The following is a 12,690-nucleotide window of genomic DNA, read 5'->3' as shown; positions in this document are numbered from 1 at the left end:
TTCATTTATGTGCCACATCTGCAACATCTCCTGCAAAAAGTGCTTCATTTATGACTGTGCAACAACTGCAACATCTCCTGTGCATCTGAACATTCTAACATCAACACTTGAACAAAAAAACACATTTATAGTGCAGCTGAGCTTATGAAAAAGTGCTTAATTTCTGTGCAACAACAGCAAATCACAGCATCTTATTAGCACTTATTGTCGACTCTTAACTCTCAAACATCAGGGGGGTGGGGGGCAGACAGGCCTAGCCTACATACACACATCTAATGAGAGCGATTGCACTTCTTTGACTGGGCAATGGCAGAGAAAGAGGGTTCATAGGAAGTGAGGGCTACCCGCAAACAGTGATGCAAATGCTCATTTGTCAAGGAGGCATGGTTGCTTGTTTTAATGGCATTCATGTGAGAGAAACTGGATTCACAGGTGTATGTTGAGCCAAACATTGTTAGCACAGATATTGCCAGCGTTTTTATTTTGGGGAATGTCTTGACATGAATACACTTTATCCAAAATGTTGTGGTGGATTCATTCTCAAGTGCCTGCTTCAGAGCAGATGATGCTTGCATGTCAATTATTTCAAGTTGCAGGAGACCTTCATCAATGTGAAGTGATGCAAGGAACTCTTGTCCTTTTGTGGAAATAGCAGCTACATTGGCAAATGGGTTGCTCACAAAATGCATCAATTCTCTGGACATGTCAAATTCATCAAATCGACTTGCAAAGTTTTCCCTCAATTTATCAATGAAATCTGTCATTAATTGAGTGACTTTTGGCTCAATTGTGCGTGTTAACGTTGAAATTTTTTTTTTTAATCATGTAATCTTTGGCGGGCCGGTCAGAATCATCCCGCGGGCCGGATCTGGCCCGCGGGCCGCCAGTTGAATAGCCCTGTGGTAGGGTATGTAGCATCTATCTATACGTTGGGTTGTGGTGGCCATTAGGGGCCATGTGGTAGGGTATGTAGCATCTATCTATACGTTGGGTTGTGGTGGCCATTAGGGGCCATGTGGTAGGGTATGTAGCATCTATCTATACGTTGGGTTGTGGTGGCCATTAGGGGCCATGTGGTAGGGTATGTAGCATCCATCTATCTATACGTTGGGTTGTGGTGGCCATTAGGGGCCATGTGGTAGGGTATGTAGCATCTATCTACATGTTGGGTTGTGGTGGCCATTAGGGGCCATGTGGTAGGGTATGTAGCATCTATCTATCTATACGTTGGGTTGTGGTGGCCATTAGGGGCCATGTGGTAGGATATGTAGCATCTATCTATCTATACGTTGGGTTGTGGTGGCCATTAGGGGCCATGTGGTAGGTATGTAGTAGCATCGTTGTCAAAACCTGGAGGTAGGGCTGGGCGATATGGAAAAAAATCATATCGCGATAACGATATGATAATTTTATTTTATTTCTCGATATCGATAATTATCGAATTGTTATAAGTATAAAAAAAAACATTTTTTTTTTTTATTTAATTTTTTTTTAACAACAGATGTATGTTTCTTTTGCAGCAATTCTTTGTCATTGCCGCCATCTTTAGTGTTACATCCCCTCACACTCCAGTTCTCAGGCTGCAGCTGGTTTAAAAGCTAAAGTAAACCGGCTTCTCTGCTGGCTGTGGCTCCAGAGGAGTTGAACAGTTCTGGCTCTGCTAGTTTATTTTCGATCTTTTGGCGCTTTTTTGGTGGACAAACCACCGCACATGTGCACTGTGACTCGTGACTGGAGTCTAGTTCTGCTAGCACACATAGCCTACTGTGTACAGACGGTTTCAAAATGTATTTTAAATTAGAAAGCAAACAAAATAAATGGACAAGAGAAAAAGAAATCTGAATTTGGTCAGTATTGTCATTTGGACAAGCAAAGCCATTACTTTAAGTTGCAGGCAAGAAAGACAAGTCTGTCCACTGTCTCTGGTTTTAAAACTGCCCTGTTGCAGGTAAAAAAAAATAATAATAAAAAAACGATTTTTCGATTTTATTTTATTTCGATATTCGATATCGATTATTAAAATATATCGCGATATTTATCGTTATATCGCCCAGCCCTACCTGGAGGTATCACATCAAAGGGCCACAGCTTTGTTGAAGTTGGCAATGCTGTTTGGGGGCCATTATGGGCCATGTAATACATTCATATAGTGTGTAGTTCCATAGTGTAAGTGTCTATAGGCATGTTAGACTTTCTTTTGGCAATGGGAGTGGGTTTCATTGAGTGCTTATGCTCATCATTAGGGTTAGTATTTTGTGTTTGAAGATTATGACAAGTTATGGCTTTGCAGCTTGGCCAAAAAGTGACAATTCCCATGAAAACATCTTTACTGGCTATTGGATCTAGACACTACTTACTGGCTATTGGATCTAGACACTACTTACTGGCTATTGAATCTAGACACTACTCTTCTATATCCCTCTTCATGTTGCATTATATGAATAAAGTCATTATAATATCTAAGGCAAATTTTCATTGTTATGACTTTGAAATAAAATGTGTATTCTGCTGTGTATAGTATATAATTAATTAGAGCTCTGTGGTATGAATACATTTTAACGCATTAAGAAATCCAATCGTGACCTCAAAATAGAAATTGGTTCTGAATGTGATAATGTGTGTGTTTATTGTGAAAGTGCTGCTGGCTTGTGTTGACTACGGTCTGTATCTATCTACAGTACACGTTGGGTTGTGGTGTCATTAGGGGCCATGTGGTAGGATATGTAGCATCTATCTATCTACATGTTGGGTTGTGGTGGTCATTAGGGGTGGTAGTGTAGGTATATGTAGTATTTATTGTTACAGTGCTGCTGGCTTGTGTTGATCGTGTGCCTCTCTGTGTGTTTCCCCAGGTTAGAGCAGCCCTACCTGAGGGCCAACGGACCCTTCTTCCAGGCTCTGTCGTGCTGTTCTCGTCTACGCCGCGTCTGCCTCATCTCGCGCAGTGGGATCTTTGACCCCGTCGCCGTGGAGACCTTCATGGAGCGTTGCCATGACGTTGTCATGTGCCACATGTTTATGGGCGGGAACCTGGTCGCTTGTCGTACGTTGCAGAAAACGCTACTGGACAGGTCAGTCTTTCTCTCTCTGTGTGTGTGTGTTTGTGTGTGTCCTACCTCCGCTCTGCATCTTCTAACTACACACCCTCAAGACCCCTATGCTCTGCATCTTCTAACTACACACCCTCAAGACCCCTCCACTGTGCATCTTCTAACTACACACCCTCAACACCCCTATGCTCTGCATCTTCTAACTACACACCCTCAAGACCCCTACGCTCTGCATCTTCTAACTACACACCCTCAAGGCCCCTCCACTGTGCATCTTCTAACTACACACCCTCAAGGCCCCTCCACTGTGCATCTTCTAACTACACACCCTCAACACCCCTACGCTCTGAATCTTCTAACTACACACCCTCAACACCCCTACGCTCTGCATCTTCTAACTACACACCCTCAAGACCCCTACGCTCTGCATCTTCTAACTACACACCCTCAAGACCCCTATGCTCTGCATCTTCTAACTACACACCCTCAAGACCCCTCCACTGTGCATCTTCTAACTACACACCCTCAACACCCCTATGCTCTGCATCTTCTAACTACACACCCTCAAGACCCCTACGCTCTGCATCTTCTAACAACACACCCTCAAGACCCCTATGCGCTGCATCTTATGGCTGCCTGAGACCTATTCAGGCTCCTGGGGGGTCCAAGACAGGGCTCTACAGTGCGACCATATTGCTCGCATATGCCCCTAGAAATATGTGTGTGCGAACCGGAAAAATTTAAAACTACAAGTCCCACATTGCACTCAAGCCAACGGTCCAATCACAGTAGAGTGACGTGACTGGTTTCAAGGGAAATAAAGGAAATGACCAATCGAAGCTCTCATTTTCTTTTTTACTTCCTGAAAGTCCGCCATTGCGATATGCGAGAATTTCCCGAGACAGTAACATTAAATTAATGTAACTTATTCTAGTCTTACCAATAGCAATAGATTTTAGAACACCTAGATTTATCGATAGCAATAGTAATATAACGTAGGGGTGGACGGTATAAACGGTATACGGTATAAACGGTATGAATTTGCTCTACGGTATGGATTTTGAGTATACCGTGTAACCGGTAGTGCAGCTCTAAAATAGCAATGACGTCATGTAACCACAGCGCGACTATTTCACTCGCATTTGCCCCTAAAAATAGATAGAATTAGTCATAGATAATAGATATGTGCGAACTGGAAAAAGTTATTTAGGAGGCTTCGCGCAGTGGGCGTGCCAGCCCCTACCGCACGCATGTAAACACGGATCTAGTAGTCTAGTGGGACGGGACACGGGAGCTGTCGGCGTCTCCCTGAGCTAACGTTAGCTTAGCTACCGTTACAAAATGACCCAGTCAACTATTCACTTTTAGTTTAATACATGATGGGGCATTGTCTAACCGAACGGTATCTAGTCGGCCAGCTACCGATAGCTCCTGACATCAACAAACGCTCCACAAAGTCTAGTACTAGAGACGTGTATGCTACCTGTTAGCTCACGTTAACGCAAGTTTGTTCACCGTTCAAAACGAAATGTCCCATTGAACTAAATAATTCACTGAGGCGTTGTATTAACGTTATATATGCAGTAGCTACAGATGGCTCATGATATCAATGTCTTATAACACTGATTCGATGCGTATTCGAGCTGAGGGCTTGCTAACGTTATAATACCAATACAATAGGGTCCAGGTGCAGCGCCGGAGAATCCTGGCCGTAGCTCTGCTCGAGGCTACTAGAGTATAGGTCCAGGTGCAGCTCTGGAGAATCCTGGCCGTAGCTGGAGGCTACTAGAGTACACACAGACAGTGGAGCTTGTTGCGTGGTGGCGATGTCTCGCAGATAATACCAGTACAAGTCTAATTATATAATATATATATTTTATAAAAAAAAAAAAAAAATTATATAAAATAAAAAAAATTTTTTTTATCAAAAACGATGATACCGTGATATATACCGTTACCGTCTATGCTTCAAATTATACCGTGATATAAATTTTAGACCATACCGTCCACCCCTAATATAACGTTAATGCAACAAAACGAATGCCTTGCTTTGTTAATCATAACGTTGATGCGCTAACTTGGCTAGCGTTATCAACAGCAGAGGTGGGCAATAGGCCCAGCTGCAGCGCCGGAGTGCAAGCGGTGTGTCGTAATTGGCAGAATCGACTGTCAATCAATGGTCTACCTGACACGCAAACTCATAAACAATGTTTCTGTACTGGAGGTGTACAGTATTTCAATAGACAACCCTGAAAGGATTATTTTTCTAGAAGAGCAACACTAGCCAAAACATAGGCATTGTATGCATAAAAGGGGCAAAAGCTAAAGTTAAGTGACTGTTATGTGGGGCACTCTCTAATCACAACTGGTGGGCTATTCCAGTAGTTACCACCTTTAACAGAGAACACAGTTTTAGCAAAGGTAGTATACCGAAAAGGCACCTTACAGTCCCCTCTACTGATGGCCCTGGTGGTAATGCCAGTGTCTCCTTTTTGTTTAATGTCACTGCCTTGTCACTGTTGGCTACAACTTTGCCACAGTAGGCATTAATCACTTAATAGTTCAAATGTCTGTGTCCCATTCCCGTTTGCACACGCAGATACACACACGCACACAGTGGGCCAGTGACTTTGGTGGTATGTGCTATTGCACAGATGTGTGTCCCGTCCCCGTTTGCACATGCATGCACAGTACAAATATACATTTATTTAAAAAAAAATTATAATAAACTCTGTTACTTGAAATATTTTCACTGTGCTCCTAAATATTTTTATGTGGTCCTAAATTTCTTTGTGTGCTCCTAATCTTTTTCATTTAGGAGCACATGTGCTCATTGGGAAAAAGGTTAGCCTAGAGCCCTGCAAGAAACAAAGCAGGCTGTTCTCTGTTCTGGCTCCACGGTGGTGGAACAAACTTCCCACCACAGTCAGAACAGCTGAAACAATCACAGTCAGGACAGCTGAAACAATCACAGTCAGGACGGATGCAACCATCAGTCAGGACAAATTAAACCACCACAGTCAGGACAGCTGAAACCATCACAGTCAGGACAGCTGAAACCATCACAGTCAGGACAGCTGAAACAATCACAGTCAGGACGGATGCAACCATCAGTCAGGACAAATTAAACCACCACAGTCAGGACAGCTGAAACCACCACAGTCAGGACAGCTAAAACCATCAGTCAGGACAGATGAAACCATCACAGTCAGGACAGCTGAAACCATCACAGTCAGGACAGCTGAAACCATCACAGTCAGGACAGCTGAAACCATCACAGTCAGGACAGCTGAAACCCGCCCAATTGTCTGCTGTCACTTAAAAAGAAAACACACTATCAATATAATAAAACTAACCTTCTTACTGTCTTTTACTGTTATGTGCTATGCTACTTAGGGATGCACCGATCCGATATTGGTATCGGCCGCCGATATCAGTAAAATAGCTGGATCGGGTATCGGTAAAAAATATATATATATATCGGATATTTTTTTAATTGATTTTTTTAAATAATAAATAAAATAAGAAATAACCATTCAGTACATTTATATCTGTATTCATTTGTTACATTTAGTTTCACTAAGTTAGGAAAGTAATGTTTTAAGTCAAGCCTGATGTAGCCTTGCACAAAAGAATTATCCCAGTCTCAGAAGTTTATTTTCTGTCTTTGTTTACAACAAATCAAAAACACACTTGTGATCCTTTACAATTCTTAAAAACTAAATATATTTTAACACTTTGATCGCCATGGTTCAAATTCATAATTTACCATCCCTAGCCAGCTCTATTTGTCTATGGAGAAGTTCCCCTTCTTTGCAGGGCTATAACTTTTTAAATTCTATTGCTAAATTGCCATTATTATGGCCCTTTCAATGTCCTATATCCATTGTTCAGGGTGTAGCAACGATATACTTTTTCATTCACATATTCATACTAAAATATGGTCTAAAGTATAAGTATGTTTTTATCGTTTTCTGCAGCTTTCTCCAGAACTTGATTTATAGCTCCAAATGCATTATATTGATGATCAAATACAGTTTGGTAGCGATCGTTGCCAGATGAAAAATTTCAACTGGAGGTACTTCTAGAAGTTACTACGTTTCATCTGATATTGACCGGATGGGCGAGGGGGCGTTTATAATTCCGTGGGCAACTTTATACCATTCATCTAGTGTGGGTCATATGATCATCAGATCAGTTAGTATAGAATACGTTAGAAAATAACGCTGGATCTTACCATATCTTCCTCGCGCCGTTGGACGATCAGCGTGGAGTAGACAGTTTTCGATTATGGGATGTTGATCCTGATGAACCATTTCCAGGTTGTATAATACTATATACGTCCAAATAACGTTGTTTATTGAGTTAGGGCGAGCGATTGATTATCCAGTGTGTTGAGATGGAGTCCGGCTACCGATCGCGAGTGCCCGGACGGATTATGGATGAGCACTTCCTGTTTGGCGCGCCCCTCCCTCTTGGCCGATCGGCCACCAGATGGCGCTCTCAAACCGTTAGACAGTTGAGTGGAGCTCACCAGTACATCTCATGTCTCCGGAGGAGAAATATGATTTCGATCACAGATTTTTTAATTATTGATATCAAAGACGAGTTACGGCGTTTTCGGCAGAATGAGCATGGCGAGGAATGACGTCTAAACACGTCATCGGCGATTAAAGTGTTAATATAAAAGAAATTGATACAATTATTTATTTTTTTTATTTTTTTTGTAAAATAAATTTGGACAATAGGTATCGGATCGGTATCAGTTAGGGGTGGGAATCACCAGTTTCATCATGATACGATACGATATCGATTCTTTGGACAACGATACGATATTTGCCGATATCACAAAGTCTCTCACGATACAATACAATACGATTAGATTCAGGTGCCTGCGATCGATATGAGATGATATCATATGCCCATTTAACACAATCAGTAACATTTAGATCAACAAAAAAAAGGTAATGAAAATATCATTTGACATTTGTATTTTTGAGCTCTTCCAGACATTTAAAGGAAAATCAATCTATTGTTTTTAATACAAATAGACCTCCTGTTCACTGTAAAGTGCCACGTTTTTATGTATTGAGCTTTAAACTTTAAGCTACATTTTTTGGAACTCAAAACTCACAACCTCCCTCTCCCAAACCGTTCCTACAACAATTTGTTGATGTTGCATGATCATGTATAGGCCTACATTTATTATGTATTATATTGTTTATGTTTAAATAACATTTAAACATCGAACTCCTCTGACCTCATCTGGTCTTTCCAAAGACGCGCGCACACACACACACACACAGAAAGGGAGAATGCTATGCTGTAACGTCTACACACACGGAGCTACTGCTGTTGTTCTTGGGCGGATATGAGACTCGCCACAGGATTTTCAAAATAAGAGTATCGATATGAATCGATCTTATTACATCGCATCGATCCGATTCGATTGTTGATAATTACATCGATGTATCGATCTGGATCGATGTATCGTCCCACCCCTAGTATCAGTGCACGTGAGCGGCGCGGGCGGTTTTGACGCGAGCGAGGAGTGGGTTTTAAAATGGGTCTGTGCGACGTCCAGGCCGCTCACAGTGGTTTAACACTGATGTAATATACATGTAGTACAATGCCAAAGCAACAGATGGCGATGTACAAACATGAAGGCCATTTTCAACCAATGAGAAGGGTGAACCTGTGATATCCTGTTCAGGCTTTGTCACTCACATCCTGTTAAAAAAGGTTTTGACGCCATTGTTGTTGTCGTTAGCTTACATGCTAACGTTAATGGCAGCGACCATAGCATTGTGGCTAGGCTAGCTATCATCGCTTAATAGCTAGTGAATGGATAAACAACGTTATTTAACATTGCAGAATGGGTACAATTACAATGCGGCTCAATACAAACAATTGTTAAGGGGCCCAGGGGGTGTAGACTGTTGTAGTTTGAGCTAATTTACATCATGCTCAAAAAATTAAAAAAAAAAAGCTGCCGAGCGATGTGGCGCGGGGAGCGGGGAGCGCTCGATTCAAGGTGAGCGAGCGGAGAGCGACTTGGGGGCGGGGTCAACATGAGCGATTAGCGGAGCGGACCAAGCTTTAAAGAGCGAAGAGCGGATTTCTCGCCTGCGCCGATCCGCTCACGTGGCCTGATCGGTATTGGCCGATACCCAAACCCAGGTATCGTATCGGGACTGAAAAAGTCGGATCGGTGCATCCCTAATGCTACTATGCCTATACTACTACCTACTATGCTAATAAATCGATACTACTATGCACTCAGAGTGCGGCACTCCTAGAAGAACAATACCACTTACCCTTAGCCGCCTTAGGTGTACCCCTCCTGCTGACTTGTTTCACACATTGACACACGCATAGCTAAATTACTAAATGTGAATGTAATGTAAATGTAAATATGATCGATGATGATAAAGTAGGTTTTCCACTACTGTTTGCGGTTAGTGTTAGGCGTGAGGTCTCCGGTAAGGGCAAAATTTCCGAACAACCTTTTTTTTTTTTTTTTTTTTTTTTTTTTTTATCTTTCTTCCCCTCCTTTTTTCCCGATTTTTCTCCCATCCCACCCTTCCTGGTTGTTGCGTACTTTCCCCTACTGTTGGTCCGGGAGACCAGAGACTGTCACATGCTTTCCTCCGACGCATGTGCAGCCTGGGGCAGGCCAACCTGGCCGCGCAGGTTCTCACCGGGGAGAGTGTAGCGTGTGTGAGGCCACACTATCTCTCCTCAGATCCAACCCTCGCTGAGCAGGCGCCCCGACCGAACTGTAGGGGTCGCTGTCCACAACGCCCAGGACCCACCCTTCAGCTTCCCACCCCCTGATACAGCCAATTGTATCAGCGTGAGGACAGCCAAGCTGATAGCAACGCCGGGAGCTGGATTCGAACAGGCGAATCCTAGTGTCTCCCGGTGTTGGTGACGAACGTAATCTCCGTGCGCCACCTGCCCCCCTCCGAACAACTTTTTAGGGTTAAAATTATGACGAGTTCGAACTTTTCAGCTTGGCCAACGACCGATGGCAACTATATTGTTATGTTTCAGAATCCTGTGCGATTCTTACAGGAAGAAGGGAGTTGTTTATATCAGTAGCATCAGTATATCGGACCCCTTGACCCAAAACATTGTACTCAATTTAGTTGATTGTAAGACGAGACAAGTGTACAGGACTTTTGATATAACATGGACTAAATGGACTGCATTTATATAACAGCTTTTATCCAAAGCACTTTACAACTTATGCCTCACATTCACCCATTCACTCACACATTCACACACTGACGGTGGAGGTAACCACGCAAGGTGCCGACCTGCTCATCGGGAGCAGTTAGGGGTTAAGCGTTTTGCTCAAGGACACTTCGACACGCTGCCGTAATCTAACCGGGAACCTTCCGATCACCAGATGACCGCTCTACCTCCTGAGCCAAGGACATTAACCCCCCCCCCCCCCCCAGCCTGTATGTTGTTTGTCTCACTAGCCCCGCCCCTTTTGTACAGCGACGTTGAGTTCTAGAAGCGCTATATAAATCCCATTTATTGTTATTATTACTCTTTTGATGTGAGACCTACACTCCTCCGACACACCTGTCCAAGATATACAGGTGTGTAAAGACACTAACCTCACTGGTCTCTCTCTCTCTCTCTGTCTGTTGTCTGTCTGTCTGTCTGTCTGTCTGTCTGTCTGTCTGTCTGTCTGTCTGTCTGTCTGTCTGTCTGTCTGTCTGTCTGTCTGTCTGTCTCCGTCTATAGGTACTCGGCGGAGAGACCAGCCCTGAGCGTGGTCATCTATCCCTTACAGCATGAAGACCTACCTCTGGTCATCAGAGTCATGCCCCTCCCCCTCCTGGATCAGATCACCTTATTCCACAGCCACGTGGCCCAAGCCACACCTTCGCCGCCGTGGTGACGCTCCCTGCCGTAAAGGAATGTCCAGTTGCAGTAAAAGACCACTTGACCTCGTTTTACGCCAACGTCGTCTTGCTAATATTTATTTAAATAGCGTATTCCACCTCTGTGAGATGGTCTACAACATGAACAACTAACCCAGGGGAACGAACCCGGGATGCTCACATAGGAGGCAAGTGCCTTTACCTCAAGACTATCAAGACACACTTTTCTGATAGCCTCGCCCCAAACCCTAACCACACTGTTACCATAAACTAACCATAACCTAACTTGCTATCTCAACGATAACCGTTAAAATGAACCATTGTGGGGGACAATAATGGACAATAGAATTCACATTCACATTCTGTCACATCCATGTTCAATGTTATGCACAGGGTGTGGTTAGAGGGCATTGACGTTATGTAGTCACACGGGTTGACATGATGACATATTAGATTGTATTAACACTTTCAGTGCCCAGCAGGGGGCGCACATTTAGTGCTTGAATGCCCACCATCCACTGCAATGTTAGCATTAATATCGCCTAATCTATGTTTTAAATTATGGCTGTGTCTAATTTGCCCGTCGCATTATCAATGACCCATTTCCAGTCAACATTGTCGAAGCGGATTGTTTTTTTATCGGTTCATTTCCGTTTTATAGCATTTGAAAAGCCCTCGTTTTCACGGGGAAAAAAAGAAGAGATTCCATGATAATCGCCCTGTACTGTAATATTCTAGAAAGTTGTCATTTTTCGGCCTATTTATGAATAGTTTTCGAATAAACGCTAGATTATCGATAGTATATGTGTACGTGTGCACGCTGGTGCCGCGCGCTGAAAATCGATTCTCTCAGTTCCTGATCGCTCTTACAGTCAAACAGCCATATCACATTATAGGGGAAAAGCTTATATCTCCGTGAAAACGGGTCTCATTATCCTAAGACTGGTCAAATAGATTCCTTACCTGAGATCAGATGGTATCCAAATGGATTATTCCAATTCCTGATAGCCATTCCAAAAATCGATCCTTTTATTGATCCCACGTGTATACTGTAAAACACAGTAACCACGCTGTGCTGAGGGTCCAGCATGAAGCTGATCGGCTCCGGTTACATGCGTGAGAAGTAAAATGTGGAGTCCGGGTTTTTTTTTTCTCATGCATCTTCATTGAGTCCAATCCAAAAGGGTGAATTACCATCTGGGAGACGATAGGGGGTGCTTTTTTCCACATCTGAGCGCCTGGGGTGGCTGATTTACCAACGGTAGACTCGGTTGATGAAATATGAATTCAGATCGCTAATAAAAAAAAAGGATTGTATTGCATGTATTGCATCTAACAACCGTCTGGCAGTCCGTTTGTTCCGCACTCCTACATTGGTGATCCTGACTATCGTTTTTGGACACTTCCAAAGACTGGATTACATTTTTGAACAAGCAAACATGAGTGTTAACGCTGTAGCAATGAAGCTACCGGAGTTCTGGGAGCAGCAGGCTGCTGTTTGGTTCGCGCAAAAGGAGGCGCAGTTCGCTATACGGAGGATCACGGAGGATGATACAAAGTATTATTAAGTGGTATCTGCGCTCGGCGGTGCTGCTCGGGAATCCTCCAGAGGATGGAAGTAAGTACGACACACTGAAAGACGTTCTGCTAGAAACTTTGGTCAGACTGAGTCTGAGCGTGCACGTCGGCTACTATCTTTGCCGGGCCTGGGCGATGCTAAACCATCGGAGCTAATGGAT

The 12,690-nt window shown here is 43.3% G+C and overlaps 1 protein-coding gene across 1 annotated transcript in view; it reads left to right on the top strand.

Moving 5' to 3' along the window:
• The window catches only part of LOC311232470 (F-box/LRR-repeat protein 18-like), a 33,460-nt gene extending 21,313 nt beyond the window's left edge, over window positions 1–12,147 (top strand). The window contains exons 6-7 of the mRNA XM_084319281.1: window positions 2,853–3,071; window positions 10,812–12,147. Coding sequence (XP_084175407.1) covers window positions 2,853–3,071; window positions 10,812–10,968 — 376 coding nt within the window. The 3' untranslated portion in view covers window positions 10,969–12,147. The remainder of the gene's footprint in view (window positions 1–2,852; window positions 3,072–10,811) is intronic.
• Window positions 12,148–12,690: the final 543 nt, after the last annotated feature.

Source organism: Notolepis coatsorum (assembly GCF_963971535.1).
Source record: "Notolepis coatsorum genome assembly, chromosome: 7".
NCBI classification, from domain to species: domain Eukaryota; kingdom Metazoa; phylum Chordata; class Actinopteri; order Aulopiformes; family Paralepididae; genus Notolepis; species Notolepis coatsorum.
This window is presented reverse-complemented; position numbering and strand designations above follow the sequence as displayed.